Source organism: Bicyclus anynana, chromosome 10 (assembly GCF_947172395.1).
Source record: "Bicyclus anynana chromosome 10, ilBicAnyn1.1, whole genome shotgun sequence".
Classification (NCBI taxonomy): Eukaryota; Metazoa; Arthropoda; class Insecta; order Lepidoptera; family Nymphalidae; genus Bicyclus; species Bicyclus anynana.
In genome coordinates this window covers 756,099-775,491 of record NC_069092.1, presented here as the reverse complement: position 1 = coordinate 775,491, position 19,393 = coordinate 756,099, and the positions used below count along the sequence as shown (strand labels likewise).

Sequence of the window (19,393 nt, the reverse complement as noted above, 5' to 3'; positions counted from 1 at the left end):
CAATTGATAATAATGGCAGTAAAGAACCAAATCAATCATTTCAGTGAAAATATTGTTCGTGGTATTGTTCCCAGGTATAGACATAGAGGGTGTGATAGTGTCGGACATAGTGCGTGCGCACGGCGCGCACATGGGGTGCGGCGCGCCCCCCAGCTGCGCGCGCTCGCCGCGCTGAGGCTCGCGCGCCCGCCTGCCGCGCCTCTACCTCACCGACTAGCGACGCGGCCGGCGCGGCCACACCTCTGTGTGTCTTGACTGAAGTGCTACCAGTGTATAAACCTTTGTGGACTGCCTAAAAGTGCAACCAGTTCAAGATCCCTTGTGCATTAATTAAAGGTGCAACCACTGTATAAATCCTAATGGATTTACTAAAAATGCAACCAGTTTATAGTCCCTTGTGCATTGACTAAAGGTGCAATCACTGTATAAATCATAGTGGATTAACTAAAACTGCAAACCAGTGATGAATTTGGATTGATTAAAAATACAACCAGTGCATAAACCTTTGCAGATTGACTTAAAGAACAACTTGTGATGAAATTCACGTTCAGATGCAGCGGTATAATGACAAGATAAGTTAAAAGCGAGTGCCAACACGCAATTATATGAAAATTGTGCTTGCCGTGTGTTTGTACAGCTAGCTTGACTTTTCAAAAGTCCTATGACTTTTTTGACTGATCAAATCACACAGTATAATGTGATAATGTCGGATATTGTGGGAGTTCTGCAGGCACATGGGGTGTTTTGCGCCCCCCGCGACCGCGTATCTGGCGGAATATTTGTAATTGCCAATCTGTTAACGACATACCCAGTGTTGAAATAAAGTCTAAAATCAGTATCACTGTAAATAAACGACGTGCCTCAGTAGGTATGTACTGTACTATACACGCCAAAACATTTTATCTTCATATTGGTCTTTCTTTCGTTGTGATGCGACGGGACGAAAAAACGATATGTAGGCTAATTATGTTGTAAACTCCAAGCACGCATCTTATACCAGTGCGTGTGTGTGTGTATGCGAGAACTTAAAGCATGTGGAAACTAAATTTTTATATAATATGTATTTATATAGATACTACCTGTTATGATGTCTTCCGAGGTAGTCTTCTCAATAAAACACCATACAAAAACCTTACATTAGATATTGCAAATTACATAGAGCGAAAAATGTTAAGTGTACCATAATAGATATTTTTTGGTGTTTTGGATGCCCGTTGATTTCACCCGTGTAAGTCTCGTTCCCTTTGTTATATCAGAATTAAAAGTAGACCTTAATATTCTAGACTATAATAGTTTATCTCTGAGCCAAATTTCATTAAGATCAGTTCAGTTTATGTGGAATTATAAATGGTCTAACTTACCTGACTTTATGTATTTAAAGATGGCCTTTTAGCTACATATCATTATTAATTCAGTTATGAAGATGCTAACATCAAACAAAAATAGACCTAATGTATATTGGCATAAAACTCTAATTCGTCAACTGTCATTCCTAGCAAAGCATGGCAACCAGAAGTAATTTAAATATAACAATGTATATTTTTATGTTGAATTTTTATTAAATAGTAATGTATATTTTTATCTACTTTCGAAAAACTTGGATAGATTATTGAATTTAACATACAAACATTTGACAGTTGACAGACAGTGTGTTGGTACTCGTATTTAAAACTGAGGGAATTTTGTTAACAAAACGAACTGTACTAATTCTCAAGGTACATCCCAGTGATTGACTAAATAACTTTGTAATAGATATTTGGATGATTATAAATTAGAATTTTGTTGGTGTGGACTTTTCAAAGTCAATAAATATTAATAAATAATTGTGTTCTCAAAAAATGTTCAAGTATCTAGTGAATATAATATATTGTGTCGAAAGTATGAATACATTACGTTTGTAGGTGAAACAACTCAGTCCTCGACCGCGCGGGACAGGGATTTAAGGTATGACGTCACAGGCGAATTACCGAGGAATTAGGCTCTGACTAATTACATAAGGACCTGCCTCACTAGACGTTACATTTCTGTCAATGTATATGATCAACGATCTAATGCGATTGTAAAAACTGTCCCAATAGAATCGATGTTTTGTAGTTAAAATTGTGTTCGTCGGTTAAAGAGTTCTATAAAAATATGTAAGAACTGAATTACTATTTATCTATTATTTAGATCTATTAGTTAGATAGCCCATTTATCGAGGAAGGTTATAGACTATATTTTATCCCCGAATTCCTATGGGAACGGGAACCACGCGGGTAAAACCGCGGGGCGTCTACTAGTAAGATATATACCTAATCTGGAGCTCGTTTTCCTTAATAAACAATTTTGTTCGAGAATTTGGGTCGCGATACTAGTACTTATGTAATTGGTCTGAGGAGTGAGGGACAGGCTCATCCATAATGCCTCTCTCTCTCCCCTCTGTCGTCATTCCTCGCAGCTCCATGCTGTGAGGTTGAGGACTCGTATATCGGTTTGTCTATGAGTGTGATGTTGCTGATTGTCTCTAATGAGTGTGATATCGTTGAGTGTCAAGTCTCTTGTAAACAATTACAAACCATTTAGTGCCATCTTTTTTCAACACTGTATATTGGAAAGAGTCAACACTATTTTAAAATCTGTATAGATTTTTGTACTATACTTTTGTCGTTATAAGTATTCATGTTTGTTTTATGTGTATTTATTGGAAATGGGTTTTGTAATATAAGATAATTATTTAAAAATCTCATAGTGTGTTAAAACATGGTGCGCAAGACCGATTTTCTTATTTACTTTTATTTAGAATATAATAGTGGTTTTTATTACATTTAATTTTATTTTTTAGGACTATATTAGGGCGAGTATACTACCATATTATATTATATATTTGAAAACAACTTGATCCTATATTAAGGTTCTAAATCGGTTAGGCGCACCTTTGCTATGCCTTCCCAATCTATCCTCTATTTATGATAAGTGTAGGTAGTTTTTGTATGTCTTATTATAATATTAAGGTGTTTCACTTATCAAAAGAGTTACATATATAAAAAAGTTATTTATTTACAATATTTTAAATAAAACGACTGGATATTAGTAATCTATAGTCCATGATTCGTGAGTTGGATAGTAGATACGGCTGGTTCTTAATGTATATCCTAATTTTTATTCTTATAACCGGGTTTTATTCGTATAACCAGATTTTTGTGTGTATAGCAAGATTTTGCCCGGATATTCATGTAGTTTAAGAGTGACGTATGATTTTGTGTGACATGTAAATTTGTCTTCGAAGTATTGTTCGTATTTTGTATTATGTGTATACATTTTATATAAAAATAGCTTTAATCGTTTGGTGTTATGATAATAATTTTAAATATTTATCAAGTTCTACTATAATAGACATTATTTGTGGATCATGACAATCATGATAATGACATAAAAATAAATCAATCTTTATTCATATAGACAACAACAATAAAAACAAGTCGTAATAACAACATGTTTTTATTTTATTTTAACTGGTTTCACTGTTTTAGCCTTTTTTAAGCGTGTTTTAAAGTTTTTTGAGAGTCAGTTAATGTTAGATCACAAACTAAACCAGACATAAATAGATGTAGGACGTACAGAAGTGGTATCCACGCGAATATTGTGTTAGTTTGCGTGTCCTATAGTACGCATTATATAATATATAAGCAAATATAAGACATACTCTTAGGACACGCAAACTATATTAACGATATTAAGATATCAGCGAGCATACAAGTTACAATATACTTTGACATTTATAATCAGTTGAAAGCGTTCAAGAGTTCTGAGTTTTGCGTTTAGGCGTTCTAAGTTCTACGTTTAGGTGTTCTGAGTTCTGCGTTTTTCATCCGCGTTCTCTATAATGTGTGTAACTGTTGAGGGTATATAAGAATAAGACAAGAAAGAAAGAAAATGAATTTATTCAAATCTTAAAGGCAGCATGTCTGTCTGTAACCCTTAAATAAAAGAAAGTGTATACATATTAATTGATTGAAACACGGCTAAAACTCACGTGATATTAGGTCGGAGTATGCCCTTAATATGAATTAATATGAATAACACTCACGATAGTTTAAATTCTAAATTCTAAAAAAAAAGTGTGTACAGTTCAGCATATGCCGTGGTCTACATAAAAGCATAACAAACGTCACTGATATTCACAGGAGGGCGAATGAACCAAAAGTCAAAGAATGATGATGAATGTATGTAATTATAGCATTGCGCAGACACCAGGCAGTTTGCACGGTTTGACCATCTGCCTGCTGCTATATCTGCGTGGCGATATAAACACAACTGACAAACTTTGGCCTGAACACAAAACACAGAACGCCTGAACACAGAACTCAGAACTCCTGATCACAAAACACAGAACTCAGAACTCCTGAACACAAAACACAGAACGCCTGAACACAGAACTCAGAACTCCTGAACACAAAACTCAGAACGCCTGAACGAAATGATATAATATAACTTTGAGTTATACTTACATGATTCTAAAATTAGAGGTTATTTTTATTTAAAAAATTAGTACGATTGATTATTTAATAATTTTAATCAAACTAGTAGTTCCTGTTGTTTTACTAATTAGTATTTAAATTAATTATTGCCAATATACAAGTAAAGTGTAAATAAATCATAATAATTTATTCCTAATAAGTATTAAGAATACTTTTTTTATATGTTATATTAATGTCTCCCTTTTAAAAACAAAAGTAAAATTTTTGGGCCAAATATTTTACATACATATCATTTATAGCGAATGAAGCCAATGGATTGGATTCAATATATTTTGTGGTTCGCGGTATCATCTTGGACTATTCCAGTATTTGATGCCAAAATAGACAATTTGCTGGCTGATATATGAATGTATTGCAAATAGTCGTGGCGAATTTCAATGATAAACTGCTCAGTCTACTTTTATCAACGTAAAATAATAAACGTACAGTATAGTCTTGCTTTAAAACTTAATTTCGTAAATATTTTAAAAACCTTAGAACAGTGTTTAAAATTCAAAATTCATTTATTTCAAGTACGCTCGGTTTACAAGCAATTTTGAAACTTTAGTTCACTATTGACACTACCGGTTCGGAAGGCAGGTTCTGCTGAGAAAAGTCGACAAGAAACTCGACCGTTGCTCTTTTAAATTTACGTATGCCTTTGACACAGTGTTCAAGTTTAGTGTGAAGTTTGAACTAGGCTAGTTTCCATTTTAAAAACAAAAAAAAATAGGTGAACTCAATCGTGATTCGTAGATATCTAGACACTATACAATGTAAAATTCTCAAATTGTCAAATATACTTCCAAAACCAAGTATGAATATTGTACAAAATCAACTTTCAAGATTATCTAGTTATTGTATATACGACACCCAAAATTGGATATGTAGGGTATTTATTTATATAATAAACATTTATAAGCCTTTTTTAATGGCCCACGGAGGGCCTGGTTTCTCCTTAAGGTGCTGATAGACTTGATTCACTTGTAATAAGCATTCGTACGAATGTTACATCACAGAATAATACGAGAACATTTTAGCCAGCATTCTATAGTGCGTTCTGGCGAGCAGATTTGCTTAGAATGGAAACATCGAATGGAGCATTCGCTAGAATTCTCAAGATGTTCGTAGCAATATTTGGCTCTATGCTTGGCTCGTTGTTAAGTTCGACAAATATAAAAACGGCGAATGCTCGATGTTCTGTTACAAGTGAATGCTCAAGTCTATCAGCACCTTTATAGGAGATATTTGGAGCTTAACTTAAAACTACCACACTGCTCCGAAGCGGGCATTTACATAACTTGTATATGTTTGTGACATTTTGTTTGTGTATCGTCTCTTGGTGTAATAGTTTAGTCGCAAAATATATGCTAAAATACAATAGTTAAGTCTAATTTACAATATGTATTCGAGTATGAGCTTGTGATAGCCACATCGTCTTCATTTATAAAAGTTTCCCAGCCCATGCCTCACCCACACATACAGCACCTATACATGTTTTCACCATAAGTAAATACGATTGCCAGCTACGGTCTTTGAACTGTGCGGATTTTGGGAGGTAGCCAGGTTTCATGGTTCTAGACCGACAAGTTTGAAACGTAATCAATTTATGTTTTTACGTCTACGGAAATCATTTCCCCAGTCACTAGACTTACTATACTTACCCAAACGATTGCCTACCGGTTTTAACCAAGGTTTTACTTACAGTAGAATTCATAGACATTATTGGGGCGCAAGGGATCATTCACCTGCTGAGTGTCTAATTCTCAAACAAATAAAGGTTAATTCGACACTTAGCGGCTGAATGATCCCCTGGGGGTGCCCCTACAACGTCTATTAACTGTTAAATGCATGGACTGACAAACATTCATCTTTTATAAAACCACGAAGATGTGGCCGCGACACACTCATAATCTATATTTAAACAATTTAATAAAAAACGAAAAATTTATTAATTTTTACACATATTTGCGTACATTTTGTAATCGATGTTTATTAACTATGTATATCAATCAGTAAATATTAAGGATATTTATATAAAGAAGACGATTTATTTATGTTTTAGTAATAAATTAAAATCAAAGTCATTTCATCTCCCTAGTTTAATAATCCACTACAGGACACAGTCCTCTCTGCTATTAGGGAGAGGGATCTGGAGCTTAAACCCATAAAGCTGCTCTAGTGCGAGTTGGAAGACTAAAGGCTAAGTTATAAAAGAAGATGTTTTTTAATAAGAAGCATAATAATTCTCCTTAGCGTGCACTTTTATTATTCTAGGATTTTTTTATGATTTGCGAATACTTATTCCGCCATTCGATGTTCGTTGCGAATGTCTCTCTCGTATATATGTATATCTCACCAAACTGTTTACACATATGGATATACTAATTGGTTTTTACGTGCTTCTGTCTGTAGTGTCAACATTTAAGGAGAGTCACTACACTCATCATAACTCGCATCGAATACGAAAATTAAAATTAACAAATAAGAGTACGAATTTCGTAGTTAGTTACGTTTGTTGATTTACAAAGTATTGTCTTGTCTGGACGCCCGCGACATCGTCCGCGTAAAATTTAGTTTTTCACAAATCGCTCGGGAACCATGGATTTTTCCAGAATGAAAAGTGAAAAAATCCTATGTGTTAATCCAGAGTAAAATTTATTTCCATTCCAAATTTCAGACAAATCGGTTCAGTAGTTGCGGCGTTGAAGAGTAACAAACATCCATACTAACTTTCGCGTTTATAATATTAGTAGGACCTTTTTGGAGAGGTTTTCGACGCTCGCTTTCGAGCATCGATTGACTGTTTCGAGTTTTGAGACGAATGCGTTTGTCGACTTGTGAGTTCTTGTCTTTAGTGTTAACATTTTAGTGAGTGTGTCTCATTTTCGACTTACGCATTGGAACATCGCCTGACTAAGGGTTCGTTTACACGAGCAGCATGTTGCCAACGGCAGCTGGCAAATACTGACGACGACGACTGCAGTCGACTGCAGTCGTCAGCAGCAGTTGCTGCTCGTGTAAATGAACCCATAAACAAGTTTTATCATAAATAACCGAGGGTGAGAATGCATGCTGAATGATTTCATACCATTTGATTGAAACTTCTCTTCTGTAACATAAAGTGTTGTAAAACTGAGTTTAATTTTGCACTTAAGACAACTTGTCTCTCTACTAGGTATTTGTGTATCAAGTAATTTTAAGAACATACCTATTTAAAATTGTTTTTGTCATAAATATGTACATTGTAGGTATTAAGGAAAAAATTGTCCCCGTGTCATGTATTTTATATACTGTTTACGAGTTGGAGATATTATTGCATTTAAAGGTCTAAACTACACTGATCATGTTATTTATATTTATGCCAGTGAGTTACAAATACGAGTATGTGTAAACCGCATAAATGTGTCCTCTACCTCGTGGTACAATGCGGGGGGTATGTCGACAGGGGGAGCGAGGGAAACAGACGCTTCTAATTAATTGTTATTGCCACCCCCATCTCCTCTGTCGTCATCCCTGTAACACGCGGTTGAAGACTCGGGCGGTTTGCATGTAATGTGATTTATTCTACTGACACGGAACCGTTTAGTGTACCGACTGCAATTTTCAGTGTCTGTAATAAAACGAGAACCAGTGATGGCCAGATCTTGATTATAATTCTGTTAGCTTGTCTGCTCTTGTAACTCTAAAGGTCAGAGATTTTGAAGAAAGCTTTTGTGTGGGATAATATCAATAAGAATCATATTATCATATGCCAGACACTTTGTTTTAACGGTGCTTTTCGAAAAGTTGCATGTCTCTGACCACTGAGAGAACATGATTCCTGAATGATCGTCTCGAAAAACATATAATTTTGACAAAATACAAACTTTGCAATTGCACGTTGTAGAGTCAACAACATACGTAGAGAGTATTTTGTCAAACCTGGGTGACGTTGTCCCATGGGTTCGTCGACTTTTTGCAAATGATAGCAAAATAAATAAATCATTATATAATCATGATGAACTTCCGCAAAGTAACGCCTGCTTCTATCCAATATAATTAAAAGCTTTGTTCTTGGAAGACTGAGGGTCTCGGCCTTTCATACCTGCTACTCTTATAGCTTGGGCTGCCATGCTTTTATTAAATGACGAAGATCTGGCTATGACAGGCTTTTATACCATAATCATGAGCCGCGTGTACTTTGTCATATATGTATTTAAACAACACGCTTGTGTCAAATGTGTTTCAAACTTTAACCTTTTGATCTTCCGATCAGTAGTGCGTGCCGTTGCTACGTGAAGACAATAAGATCCATGAATTTTTGGCGTGGCATTGACTGGTTGTTTCTTGTGTGGCCAAGGTTAGGCTGAGTGTGAAAAATATGATATTATGTAAAAGCGAAACACATATCATAAACGTGACATCTTTAAGCCTAAGTTACACGAGGGGAATTGACAACAATGCCACAGGATATAGCGTTATGATTTGTTAGTTAGGACTTGTTGCATAGTAAGAAACTCGACAAGAAACTCCTTGTGTGACCTAGCCTTTATAACAATGTTACAGTGGTATTCATAGACCTTGTAGGGGCACCCCGAGGGGATCATTCACCCGCTGTCAAATTCTCAAACAATTAGAGGTTAAATTCGACACTCAGCGGCTGAATGATCCCCTGGGGGTGCACCTACATGAACGTCTAAGAGTTCCACTGTAAGTCTCGTACTGTTGACGCTCGGCCTTCAATAAGGTGAGTGCAGACCGGCGTTACGGATTTACATTTGCAGTTAGCGAGAGATTCGCAATGTTAAAAATTTGAATAAGCGATTGGCCCTTTGCTCACTTGTCCCTCTTAATATGGCGACTGACATAATTTTAATGTCTGAGATGAATATTTGCGTTCACCGCTGTCGATCATGATCGGAATATTTGAATTGACTGCTCCATTCAGTAGTAGGGTACAAATAGTCTGTGCGGCTCTGCTCGCTTTCATATAATTAACAGGCATAGATAATAATTAACAGAAATCATGATGACAGATGCGTGGAGGACTCTCTTAAATGAATTTGGAAAATGGTTTATTGAATGAATAAATGCGAATGCTTGCGTTGCATCATGTCACACTATGTCTCGTAACGCTGGTCAGTATTCACCTTAACTCTCATGATAAAGCTAATTTTATTATGTTTAACGGCTTTTTACTAAGGATGCTAAACTGGTCAACTCATAAAGCGACAAATAGGATTGTCATACTGAACAAAGACACGTAAAAACGTTTACTTTGCTAACAACAGGTATAATAGAAGAATTATTATCTTTATGTAACGTTTGCGTTGGACGGGATATTTAGGTATACTATTTGCAGCTCATTTTTACGAAATATAACGATCATATTGAGCTTATATTAAAGGTGCATATGAAAGTAAATGACGCGCGATGAGTCTTCTACATTTACTCGTGTATGTCAGCCATTGACATTGCGCATTGCATGCAGTCCATTGTAGCACATTTGACCAATGTCAAAACAGCTACGAAAAGACCTGTATGAATGAACTACTTTTGTCAGTGGCGTGCATAAGGTTGTCGATATCAGGATATGCACTAGTAAGAACCTTAAGCAAACTGGGAAAATCTTCATTTAATAAGCATTAAGAAGACAACTCGTATAGGGTACGCAGTACTTTAATGCATGTATGAAGGGCACACGGCACACCACTCACTTTTGTATAGATTTTGAATTTTCTTCGGTGTTAGTTTAGTAATAAGTATTAACTTTTCTATTTCACGTTTAGGAATTCTGAAAACCGGGATTTTCTTGTTTTATCACTTACCGAACAATCTTCTTGGTGCCGCGTGTCAGTTCAATTAAATTCAATGTTGAAATCCTTCGCTTGTTGATTTGCTTCTCTTTACAGCTTTACCATGAGAGTCGAATAGTATAGAACTGTTTTCTTGTTGTATTGTATGTATGTTAGAAGTCTAGATTGAACCGAAGTATCGTATTATATTTGTGTATGTAACAAATGGGTATCTCTTGTTGTGATAATGTTCTACACTGATGCTGTAGCCTTAGAAGAGATTTTAATAGACCTGAATATATATATTTCGTCATTTTCAATTGTATTTTATTTTTCACTACCCACCCGCCCCAGCGCGTGTAGATGAATATTTTCTATCATTTATTTCTTAAAAATCGAATAAAGTACAAACTTTTCACAAAAGACTTAAGACGTTTAACGTTATTTTCTTCAAATTGTCATGGCCTGTCAAAATCGAACTTATTTATAATTATTGCTATACAAAATATTTAAATACGCGTCCGGTGGTTACACTCGCTTCAAATGCGGCACTTTACGTAGTTTTTGTTCTAAATTCCGTTAAAATGGTAAGTTGTTCACGTACCTTGTAGAACGAATATTGTGTTTATCGGCAGGTACAACTTAGCCACTCTTCGAGTTTACTGTCATTCGCATTAAGGTCTCTACTGATAGATTGCGAGGAAAGATCAGTCAGTATAAAACCGGACATCGATCCTAAAACCAGTCTATTGAAAACCAAAACACAGCAGCTACAACTTTATCTGTGAGCTGAGTTTACATTTTTCTCTTAATTAGCAACGACATAGGGTAATTCTATTAAGTACTTGTTAGGTAGGTTTTTTCGGCCGAACAACAAATGAAAATGTTTGCTCAACCTCGTTAAAAACGTAGTATCTAATTCATTGTCTAAAAGCTGAGCTTTTAATTTCACAGCAGACAATATTGGCCTATTTGCAGAAGTAGGTAGGTAACATCACAAAATACTTATAATAATTGCAGTATGTATCTGTATATAAGTATTTAGGTACAATAACTTTAATTTTAAACGTTAAATAATCATTCAACAATTCACAGGATGACGACGAAGTAGAAGACATCGTGGGTGACGTACAGTACACAGATTCTCAAAAAAGTGTAACCACATCGGCCGTGTATTCCAAAGACTTCACCGACAGCAGTCCGGAGAGACACAACTCTTCAGGGAAGCAGACTTATGTGCTGGATCGGGATAGCGATGACAGCGAGTCGACCTTCCGGCTTCACAGAGACCAAAGGCTGATAAACCTAAACGAAGTGATGCTACCAAAAACTGATATGCAGCAAATGTTGTATGACGAAATTAATAAATCTATTCGTGCAAATTTCAGACCAGAACGCACCATATTGACCCACGACTACACGCAAACAAGTAAAACTATTATTGAACTCGCCCAAACTGAAATTGTAGTAAAAAAATCAATGCAAACTAAATCTCTAGAGACGCAAACCTCATTTCAATGCCTGACTGAATACAAAACAGTAGTTAAAGAGTATAATAATAAAAACGAAGTCGCACATAACGTTATCAAAGATATGGATGATATAAAGAAATTATTTTTACAACAACATCCAAATGTGAACGACAATGTAACGCTAATTCAAAAAAGCGGACAGAATAATAACGACGAACAAAGTGTAACTGAGGAAAATTCGCTTTCAGTTTATGAAGAATCTGAAATTAAAAACGAAACAATAACATACAGTAATCACAGCTCTGAAGATCGGATCATACCGTTCATAGACGATGAATCAAAAAACGACGAAGATCAAAATAATATACACGAAGAGAGTGAATGTGATTCATTAAAATATGAATCTGATATTGAAGAAGACTCTTTAATGTTGGAAAATGAACATGCTGACAATAGAGAGAGAGGAGACAACGCCAGTGATACCAGTGAGACAAAAACTTCTGTAGACAACGATGTTCATGAACTTTACAGTAAGTTATCAGAAAGTCCACTGTTGTTCTCCTCAGATGTTACCATTGAACCATGTGCATTAAAATTAGGAACACTAACACCCCTTACTGAGGAAACTTCACAAAGAAAAAGCTGCCTAGACATAACGAACAGTTCCCAAACACTCATGGAACCCTATATAGACAAAAATGAAACACTATTTGTCAAGAACGATGAAGAAGTTAAGATATTAACCAACAACGAGGTTATCAGAGAATATGAGAACTTCAAGCTACCACCAATACCTAACAAAACCTACCCTAATAGCCCACACATAAACTTTTTGTTTTCGGTGAAAACTAATCCAATACCTTCGGTGAAAACTGAAAGGTTGCCAAACTTATTTGAAGATCGCAACGATATATATGAGCATAGATGGGAAGTCGAAGCAAAGAAATTAGGATCTGGTGAGAGTCCATTTACAAATGGAAGAAGCGGTATGTGCTTTTAAGGCGATATCTTAACGCCAAGTAAGGTTCTCAAATGGTTAATTTAATTCCCGGTTTGAATCAATTAAAATTATTATCCTTGCAGATCATATCAAGACACCAAGGGATTCTTTCTACTTGCCTCCCATCCAGATGGAAGGTGTTATTTACCATAACACCACCACGAGCTCCGTATCACCTGAACAGAACTCATCTCCGCCTGAAAATAATGACGATGCAATCAGCATCAGAAGCAGAATCAAAGAGCTCAAAACGATGACAAGTAATAAGACTAGGTAAAGATACGTCCCAAAGTGCTGGAATGGCGACCCCGCACTAGTAAGCGCAGTGTTGGCCGACCCCCACCAGGTGGACTGACGACATCAAGCGAGACAACATTCGCTGGATGCAGGCGGCTCAGTATCGTGATGTTTGGAAGTCCCTACAAAAGGTATGTCCTGCAGTGGACGTCCATCGGCTGATATGATGATGATGATGATGAACGATACGTACCAAATATACGTAGAGTATATAGGTTTATAATCACGCCATATAGGAGTTCGGGACACGTAGCTATATATGGTATTTTACTATTTATGTATATCTACGTTGTAATCAAAGGGACAAAGATGAGATTTTTTGTGCTCTCTATTAAATATTATTTTAAAATATAGATCGCGGATGGAGAAAAGGAATTGTTCGCCAAAAAGTAATTCTTCACGTCAAGAGAGATTGTGTGACATCGTTGAACGAGGATGTGACAGCCTTTGTACAGAACTGATCCGGAGACTACGTTCATCGTCTTGGTAAGGAGGACAAATTTTCGTTACCGTTTTGGCGGAGTCGTTACCATCCTGGCGATCAGGTTTGTAATTTCGGAACTAACTGGCGAGTAAGTCTGACTCTGGTTTTAGGAGTAGCGTGATAAAATTTAGACTTTTTAACTTTTTTTATTCAGACTAGTGCTTGCCTGCAATTCGGTACGCATTTATGATTTAGGCTAGTGATGATGAGCCTGTGACGGAGCCGCTTATGTAATACCTAGATGCCTATTCACTCGTGACTCCTGTGTGTTTTGTTCTAATATCTAGGTTAATTTAAATATTCTTTTCTTTGTTTTAGGCTAGAAGTGGTAGAAACTATGGAGGACATACCGAGAGCACTAGAGAAATACTGGACTGTTCTAACGGTAACTCGAACGGCTGACATTTTAAGACAGGTACGTACTTTTAGGACCAAAATATTTAAGTAGTTCACTTCTAAATGTACTTGGCATGACGTTTTTTCTAATTAAGATTCTTTCCATTAATCTTGATGATGTTGTGGTGAATTGATGGTTATTAAACGTCCAGGTGATGGTCCACATCGACTCCCCGCGGACGCAAGTAGCTCGCTCTGCGTGTACGGCTCTTGCGGAAATACTCAAAAACACCAATTACACTAGAAAGCCGGTAAAACGTTTATTCTCCAGACGCGGAATATCGTCTAAATTCTAATTCAAAGCGAAATATCTGAGTGTAGCGTTAGACAGAGATACAGAGATGTTGAGTTAGAAAAGAATCTTTATAAAATAGCATTGCATTGCATTCTGATCTGATCATTTTGGTAGAGTCACAAACTAAAGTTTAATGTATTTAATGTATAAAACTAACTTTAATGTATTGCACCTTCCCGCTCTTTCTCTCGTCAGGGGTTGCCTGGTAGAGATTACTTTTAGTAATAAGGCCGCCTTTGCATGCTAAGTTTAATTTATCTATCTTTATTGTTTTAATTTATAATTGTATTTTTGTGTGCAATAAAGTATTTCTTCTTCTTCTTCTTCTAAAGTTCTTTACAACTCTTCTAAAACAATGGTGTGACTTTACTGCTTTACTGATAACGACTTTACAAATGATCGGTTTGATTTGCATAATATTCCTGTCAGACTAGTTGCATAGTTGCAGTCGTTGTTACAAGTACTAAGAGACACTATAGAGAGTGTGTCAACTGTGATGTGATGCCTTAGGACTTCTACGAGGGCATGTCGATGCTGCTGACTAAGACGGGCAGCTTCAGCCGGCCGGTGCGGCGCGCGGCCAACGTCGCGCTCGACGCCATCGCGTGCCGCGTCGACGTGGCGCACACCGCCAGCGCCATTTGCGTCTTCGGAGTCGAGTGAGACTTTGACATCTACCCTCACACGCAGCAGGCAGCTCATCTCCTCCCAGACGAAAGTCCAGGCGTGTCAGTCCAGGTCCCCCGCGCAGACTGAGATTGCTCGCTGTCCTCCGCTGGAGCGGTCTCATGTCCAATATTGTGCCCCGTGCAGATTGCGATAATATCATCGCTGTGCTGCACAAAGGCAGTGTCAAACCCAGTTCAATAGCAAAGTCGTGTATCTCGACTCACGAGAGGCCGCCCGTTCGGCGGTCTCTCGTGGTGTGTCGTCACTTACATAGACAGAAAGCTACGTTTTGTGTGAGTGTTATAAGCTATTTATCCTCGTATTCCCATAAGAACGGGAACTGTGTGGGTAAAAATGTAAAACAGCGGAGTATCAGCTGCTTTTATAATAAATAAGCTTGCGCTTGACAACAATAATGCTCGTTTTCCTTGAGACTATTCACTCTTGTCACACACACACACACATGTTGTACACAAATTATGTTTCAGGAGTGACGCTGGGCAATCTACATCTTAGTTTTACTAATTAGAAAAGTCGACGCGAAACGTTTTGTGCGAGTCGACAGGATTAAAAATTGCTATGTAATTTTTGTAGCTTGGTACTTGAGCATTTTTAAAAAGTTGAATTATTGGCAGGCACAAAAGCGCCCTGGTGCGTTGTGCGTCAGCGCGAGTTCTGGTCGTGTGCTGCGCGCTGGCCGAGGGCGGGCGGCAGATCCTGCGAGCGCGCCCGCCCACCGCCGCCACCGCGCGGACGCACGTGCTGCGCGCCCTGGCGCTGCTGCTGCAAGACAAAAACGTCGACACTAGGTAGCGCCTGTTGCGGTGTGCGTCAGCGTATGGGCTGGGTGTTGCCCCGTACCGTTTTAGAAGATTTTTTTGAAAGAGCTCAGATACGGAATTATCTATTACCAGTATACCTAATTAGACATTTATTCAAATGATGAATGCTGGAAGAATTTGAGACACATAGTAACTTATTTCCGGTGAAGGAAAGCATCCTGAGGAAACCTGCATATCTAAGAATTTTCTTACTTCTCTACGTGTGTGTAGTCTGCCAATCCGCATTGCGCCAGCGTGGTGGACTAAGGCCTAACCCCTCTCATCCTGAGAGTCATTCTGAGTTGATTCTGCTCAACAGTGAGCCGAATATGGGTTGTTAATCTATGAATTTTATGCCTAAAGTTCTGACGGCCTCCGTGGCGCAGTGGTATGCGCGGTGGATTTAGAAGACGGAGGTCCTGGGTTCGATCCCCGGCTGGGCAGATTGAGATTTTCTTAATTTGTCCAGGTCTGGCTGGTGGGTTACCACCCTACCGGCAAAGACGTACCGTCAAGCGATTTAGCGTTCCGGTACGATGCCGTGTAGAAACCGAAAGGGGTGTGGATTTTCATCCTCCTCCTAACAAGTTAGCCCGCTTCCATCTTAGACTGCATCATCACTTACCATCAGGTGAGATTGTAGTCAAGGGCTAACTTGTAAAGAATAAAAATAAAATATGAGAGAATGGCAACACCACCCTGCTGTCATTACGGAGGACCCAAGGTGCAGCTGCATTGATGACCTCTGCAATGTTTGCAGGAAGTACGCGTTGCGTCTGTACGCGCTGCTGCGTCCGCTGCCGACGTTCGAGGCGTACTTCCTGACGGACGTGGACGCCGAGCTGGCGGTGCGGCACATGAAGAAGTACGACGCGGTGCTCGCGCGCCACAAGCGGGATAGGTGAGATACTCGTGTCACAGTTTGACGTAACGTATAAGAAAATTCTCACGGATGCCGTAGGATAATAGCCTGACGGTGACTACAAGTTACAATCACAGGCCTCCCCTACGGAAATGTACACTCAGAACTTCCTTATCAGCGATCGTTCGCGCCTCTCCACTCACCCTGCACCTGTTTAACGCCAATAAAAATAATGTCTGTGTCTTTACACTATACACAACTATACATTTGATGCACAATTCAGGCACGTGTAACTTTTACACTAACACATCGCATAGAATCGTTACATAGAATATTCGATTACTTTAACATTTTTTGCTGTTCCGGCTGAAGAATCGATTTCTAGGTATTGTTTTTATGACTAATTTGATGTAATTAAGTTAGGAACACTTGCAAATGAAACATGATACCAAAATACATGCATTGATTTACTAAAAAGTAAACTAGAGGTTGATCGTTTTTATACCATTCAACTACACAAACCGAAATTTTTAGGGAGCTCCTTACACAACGAAAACGATTACCACAATGAAACATAGATTCTATATAAACTAGAGTTTTTATAATGCGATGAAGCATCTGCACCCTTGATAGATAATATTTACATTTTCTAAACTCCGAAATCCGAGTCTCATAGGAGACGCCCTTAGAGAGTCGTTCCGCCCATCTACTCTGCTTCTGCCTTCGGGCACCACCAGGCGACGCTTATGCGCTCGCCTAAATCGCCCAGTGACGCCGCTGAGGTCCCAATAAAGAACCTACGGCACTTACACAGTCGGAAAAATAAACAAGCCTTTTCTTGGCAAGTAACAAATTTTCTCTTGTTTTTTCTGGGGCTAGACATAGCAGTTTGGTCTCAATCGTTTTTAGCACGTAGTTGGTCTTTTATACGTAAAGAGATTGAAACTTTGCCGCGATTCACGATAATAGTACGTAATATGATCGTCTATAGGCTAGACTAGACTAGAATAGACTGTCACCGTACCCATGCTATCTGAAAAACACTTTACAGTGTTAGAATGACAGAGAATGTTCTCTGACATCCCTATAGTGTCTGATATGATCGCACACACATTCGTATCATCTTACAACTATCTACATCCAAAAAACGAACTTCCCGGAATAGATTGAATATTCTAAAAGTGCAAAGTCACTAAATGGATTTTATAGAACTAATAGAAAAATACAACTTCAGTGTTACTTTGTTTTCAGTGTGACGTCACTGTCTATCTTCAGTTGAATGTTGTCAATATGCCACTCGAGGATCAACCATCTAATGGACCGAACACCACCAGATTAACAACCTAGAACTTGTGATACCAGGCGTTGGCATGGTATCCGCTGGACGTCCACCGCTGGACATTGTTACGTTTCGCCACGTGAGACCAACGATTTGTTGGTTGACAGCCGATAAACGAACACTTGATGTATCAATCACACAGACATAGATTTACAACAAAACTGGTATAAAAAGGCGTTTCCACGTTTCGTTACTTCAATAAACCCATACGCAACCTAGAATCAATGTTAACCAGATGAAGCAATTAAGGGGAAGATCCAGGCGCAGCAAACTTTTCGGTTCAATGTTTCCTATCCAAAGTGTGAAACGCGCTTTCGATATAAGTTTCACTACCATATAAAACTGAAACAGATTCAAGGCACCTATTGGCCATTGCAAGGTCAGGTGCAAGGCAAGGTAAATGGGCACTTTCTAGTATCAAGTGCGAACCATCTTAGACATCATCATTTGTCGGGATTTATTTTTATTTTTATACTGTTTGATTACTTTTGGGCCGCACGGGCTAGGGCTCCCTTGTGCCGGGAGCCCTTGGTATTTTTCCATCCTGACTACAAAGGTTACCATTATATAATGTCAGAGCCTATCGCAGATATAGCTTTATTTTGAATTGTAATAGATATTTGTTTAATACGTACACTGCTGGACATAGGCCTCTTACATGGACCTCCAAGCACAACGGTCTCGAGCGCATCCAGCGGCTCACTGCAACCTGCTTGATATCCTCGGTCAACCAACACAGCACTTTTCGGTGCAGGGTCGCCATTCCAGCACCTTGGGAGCCCAACGTCCATCGGCTCTTCGAACATTGCCAGTACAGCTTTGCGACTCGCTGAGCTATGTCAGTGACTTTAATTCATCTGCGGATCTTCTCATTTTTGATTCGATCACGCAGAGAGACTTCAAGCATAGCTCGCTGCATCGCCCGCTGAGTGACTTTGAGCCTTCTAATATATTATGCCTTAAGTAACTTCAACAATAAAAAATGTAGATAAATGTATGTAGGTATAACGTTGTTACAATAACGAATCAGACGTAAAGACCGAATCGTTACGTTGATAAAAACATCGTTATAACGACAAAAATAAAAACGATGCCGCGATAAAGTTATCGTAAACACAAAACATTCACGCACAAGTACAAAGTATATACTTTACGTCCTATCAGATTATTGACCTTAATTTTTTTATCTAAACTGTTGCATCATTTTACAATTTTCCGTCGATATTATCAAATTTATATTACGTGTTGAAAATACACTTAAATGCGTAGTTTATTGTCTGTACCTAGCTGATTCACCCGCCAAAAATAAAAACAATTCAGCTTAAACAATTTAGCTTCGTCAATACAATATTGTTTTCATTAAACGAGTATCTACGATGTACAAAATTTTAACTTTTACAATTTTATTATAATAGTAAGAATAGATTGTACCGGTATTCAATTACATACGGTAATATCGTACGTTTGTATTGTATGTAATGTTTG

At 38.0% G+C, this 19,393-nt stretch overlaps 2 protein-coding genes across 2 annotated transcripts in view; both read left to right on the top strand.

Annotated features, from left to right (window-relative positions):
• Positions 1–10,593, top strand: part of LOC112047925 (phosphopantothenate--cysteine ligase) — a 21,730-nt gene extending 11,137 nt beyond the window's left edge. The window contains exon 7 of the mRNA XM_024085228.2: positions 75–10,593. Coding sequence (XP_023940996.1) covers positions 75–175 — 101 coding nt within the window. The 3' untranslated portion in view covers positions 176–10,593. The remainder of the gene's footprint in view (positions 1–74) is intronic.
• LOC112047897 (uncharacterized) lies at positions 7,924–19,393 on the top strand. The gene is made up of 11 exons (XM_052883995.1): positions 7,924–7,932; positions 11,369–12,737; positions 12,829–13,018; positions 13,279–13,304; positions 13,357–13,528; positions 13,845–13,941; positions 14,075–14,173; positions 14,728–14,876; positions 15,522–15,695; positions 16,468–16,608; positions 17,821–19,393. The coding sequence occupies exons 1-11, from the start codon at positions 7,924–7,926 to the stop codon at positions 17,846–17,848; spliced, it is 2,454 nt and encodes an 817-aa protein (XP_052739955.1). The 3' UTR covers positions 17,849–19,393.

Excerpts from the sequence above, each read along its gene's own strand:
- LOC112047897 (XM_052883995.1), top strand. Across the intron at positions 12,738-12,828 it reads AAATGGAAGAAGCGGTATGT|ATCATATCAAGACACCAAGG; the intron begins GCTTTTAAGGCG and ends TTATCCTTGCAG. Across the intron at positions 14,877-15,521 it reads ATTTGCGTCTTCGGAGTCGA|GCACAAAAGCGCCCTGGTGC; the intron begins GTGAGACTTTGA and ends AATTATTGGCAG.